At 39.6% G+C, this 4,153-nt stretch overlaps 1 protein-coding gene across 1 annotated transcript; it reads left to right on the top strand.

Moving 5' to 3' along the window:
- Positions 1-1,843: 1,843 nt before the first annotated feature.
- On the top strand, positions 1,844-3,383 carry LOC107814027 (GATA transcription factor 4-like). The gene is made up of 2 exons (XM_016639355.2): positions 1,844-2,302; positions 2,538-3,383. The coding sequence occupies exons 1-2, from the start codon at positions 1,976-1,978 to the stop codon at positions 3,153-3,155; spliced, it is 945 nt and encodes a 314-aa protein (XP_016494841.1). The 5' UTR covers positions 1,844-1,975; the 3' UTR covers positions 3,156-3,383.
- The last annotated feature ends 770 nt before the right edge of the window (positions 3,384-4,153 follow it).

Consider the following 4,153-nt stretch of genomic DNA (forward strand, 5'->3'; position numbering starts at 1 on the left):
AAATAAGAAAAATATAAATAATAAACTTTGAACAGAGGAAGAGCAGATTTTAATGATATCAATGTAATGAAAACGATCTAGGGTTATGGGCTATCTAACAATCCTATTGTATTCTTCAATTGAATTGACCGACTAATTTATCTAGCTTATTGGTTGACAGGGTTAATGCTCATAAGAATCTGTCGAGTTCTTACTCGCCTATTCAAGCTAACCTAACGCCTATATGTCTATGGAGTTAGAATCAACAAGAACGCATTTATAATTCCTGTAAATCAACCAAGCAAGGCAATTAGGTATATGTCTATCCTAACCACGAATCCGTTCCCCGATGCCCGAGTTCAAGAACTTGCCCTACTCAATCCTATATGCAATATAGAATTCCCACTTTCGAGTTCAATTCTAGATTCGTAGATAATATTCAATTGGTGATCAAGCAATTAAATAATTAAGTGCAAGATTGAATAAATAAACTAATATGATAAATCAAGAAGTCAAAATCAATATCCGAATAACAATAGTCATGAAAGAACCACAACCCTAGAACGTGAAGTTTAGCTCTATATAGACATGGTAGCCAAACAACAAATCATACAAAGAAACATAAAAATTACTAAGTTTGGTGGGAGAAAGAAGAAACTTGATGAATTCCGGCCTCCACAGCTTTGTCGTGGCTTTTTCCCTCTTCCCAATATGTTAGATAACCTAAAGGAGGCGTTTTTGGCTTATATATTGCGTACAAAAGTTGTGGGCCAAAGCTCTCCTATTCCTAGTCCAAATCGGCTTCAGGGATTGATGCTAAGGTGGATGCGACGCATCCACCTTGTCCTCCATTTCAATTTTTTTGCCTGCGAAGGTGGATGCGACGCATCCACCTTGTCCTCTATTTCTCAGCTTCGCACGCGATGGCAGACGCGATGGCCCAACTTCACTGCTAAGGTTGCATGCATGATGATGTTTTCCTAGGTTGGATGCGACGCATCCAACCCTTCTTCCTCTAGCTAAACCACCTTTTCTTCATATTTTGCACTCCGAACACCTTAAATCGTCACACATAACTTAATTAGTCATCAAACCAATTGTTTTAAAGATTAAATAACATCAAAAAGTGGTTAAAGCATGGGCAAAGTAACATCAACACATATCGAAATATGCCAAACATCACGAGGCTTAGATGGTTCGGACATGTTCAGAGGAGAAGCCTAGATGCTCCGGTATGGAGGTATGAGCAGCTGGTTGTGGAGGGCACGAGAAGAGGTAGAGGGCGGCCTAAAAAGTATTGGGGAGAGGTGATCAGGCAGGATATGACGAGACTCCAGATTTCCAAGGACATGACACTAGATAGAAAGATGTGGAAGTCGAGTATTAGGGTTGTAGGTTAGGAGGTAGTTGAGTCGTGTCTTACTTCGTACCATTGTGAGACTAGCCATGTAGGGTTGTTGTTTAAGATAGCTAATGGCAATGTTGTGGCTTACTATTTCGTTTTTCAGTGCATGTCATATTTACTAGCTATTGCTTTTTCTTTGCATCTTTCTTCTAGATTTCATGGTGTTTTTATTGTTCTTATGATTGTTATGGTGATACTAATATTTACTAATATTGTCTCTCTTTGCTTTGCATCCTTCCTCTGGATTTCATGGTGTTTCTATCTATCCTATGATTGTTGTTGTGATACTAATATTGTCTCATTTTTGTCCTTTTATCTTCTTTTTTTTTTTTTGAACCGAGGGTCTTTCGGAAACAGCTTCTCTACTTCTTCGGGGTAGGGGTAAGGCCTGCGTACACACTATCCTCCCCAGACCCCATTAGTGGAATTTTAGTGGCCTGTTGTTGTTGTAGTACTCTTATTGAGACTCGATCCATCTATCACTCCTCCATTTTCTCCCTTTATCTCTATTTTGATTTGTAGCTCTCATTCACGTTTCAGTTATAAATACTCCATAGTAAGAGACTTCACACTTTAACACATTTTGCTCCAATGGAAACACCGGACTTCTTCGCCGGCGGCTATTCCGCTCCTGTCATAGATTCTCAATTCGAACATAAGCCATTCGACAGCACGAATAATAACAAAAACAATAACCATATTACCGTAGATGACCTTTTGGATTTTTCCAAGGAAGATGAAGTCATGACTGACGCCTTTTTCAACGCTATCGCCGGCAATTCTGCCGATTCTTCCTCCCTCACCGTCGTTGATAGCTGTAATTCGTTAGTTTCTGGTGGGGAAGAACACTTTGACGGCAACCTCAGCTACCGTAGCTTCACCGACGCCCCATTCCTTACCAGCGAACTCTGCGTTCCGGTAATAACTCTCAATTTTACACTCCTTTAGCGAGAAACGATATATTACGTTTTACATTATGATTAATGTTTCTAGATGTTGCTAGTATAATTCTAGTATGACTAAGATTGTAATTTATAATTTTCTAACATTTAATTTCTAAATTTAAAATGTTATAAGTGGAACTTTCGATGTAACAAGTAGTAGTATTTATTTGGAAGGAATATACTCAAAGTTCTTACATATTTTTCAACAGCATGACGATTTGGCTGAGCTGGAATGGATCTCAAACTTTGTAGAGGAATCATTCTCAACCGACGACCTTCAAAATCTTCAGTTTATTCCGGCGACAGAAGGCCCTTCAACCACCACCACATCCGCCGAGAATTCCTCATCCGGAACCGTAACTTTCAGCGGGAATTACCACAATACCACTGGCAGTAACTCACCTCCTGCATTTCCATGCAAATCTCGAAGCAAGCGTTCACGCGCCGCTCCCTGCGGCTGGTTATCTCGCCTCCTGCTCCTCCCTCCCGCCACCACGTCATCATTAGACAGCAATAGCTCATTGAAAACGACGCCGTGCAGGAGGAGAGAGAGCACCGACACAAGTACAGGTCGTAAATGTAAGCATTGTGGTTCTGAAACAACGCCGCAATGGCGCACAGGACCAATGGGCCCAAAGACACTGTGCAATGCGTGTGGAGTTAGATATAAGTCGGGTCGGTTGGTGCCTGAGTACCGGCCCGCCGCGAGCCCGACGTTTGTTTCAACCGAGCATTCCAACTCTCACCGTAAGGTTATTGAAATAAGGAGGCAAAAGGAGCTTAGAACCAATCAAAATCAGCAGCAACAACAATTGCAAATGTGGTAGTCGTGATCTGAGGCAGTTTGATATAGTGTCAGCTTGTGTAGGAGTACTACTTTGCACCTGCCACGTTAAATTGTTAATGTTGAATCCCATATTGGGTCGAAAGTAAGAATGGATCTCCTTATACAGCTTATTTGTGAATTGGATTAGGATCAAGATTCATTTTCTTATCAATCAGTTGCACTACTAGAAAGTTCCTAAAATCGTACAGAAATACCGACAGTAATCGATCAAAAAATTAGAAAAATCGATCGACTTTAATCCGTCGAAATTAGGTTAGTCGGTAATAAATAGCGACCGAATTCGGTCGCAACTTTCGACCCGGTCGGTAAGTTAAATTTCACAAACGACCCAAAAGAAAAAAAATATGCCAAAAAAATAAACCGACATCGTCTGGGAATCGAGCCAGGGTATGTACTATGGCAGGATATTATTCTACCACTACACCATTGGTACATTTTGGTTGAAGACTTTTATTTTATTTTATTTGTACTCTTTAATTACATTTTGTGCGAAAATAACTGACCGAAAAAAATAAAATGACCGACCGAAGTCGGTCGGTTTTTTAAAATGACTGACTGAAATAACCGACCGATTTTGGTCGATTTTTTGAATATTAATTTTAATTTATTTTATATGAAAAAACGACCAACTTCGGTCGGTTTTTCGATCGGTTTTTTGACCGACCGAAATCGATCAGTTGGCCGTTGTCGATTTTGGCCGAATTTCTAGTAGTGTTGGCTTTTCACTTATAACTCAAACCCTAAACTCATAATTAGATCGGAGGTGAAAGTGATTTACAAAAATTAGGCTTAGCAACTTTAATATCGGGAAAGGAAAAATGATACTCCCCTTGATCCAATTTAAGTGTGGTGGTTGAGAGGGCACAACATTTAAAAATAAACAAAGACCTTTAAAATTTGTGGTCTAAAACAAGTTATAGTTTTTTGTATCTAAAAATCATTATATTAAAGGTTAAATGAAAAGGCCGTTGTCGATTT

The sequence above is a fragment of the Nicotiana tabacum genome, chromosome 22, assembly GCF_000715075.1.
Source record: "Nicotiana tabacum cultivar K326 chromosome 22, ASM71507v2, whole genome shotgun sequence".
Lineage (NCBI taxonomy): Eukaryota > Viridiplantae > Streptophyta > Magnoliopsida > Solanales > Solanaceae > Nicotiana > Nicotiana tabacum.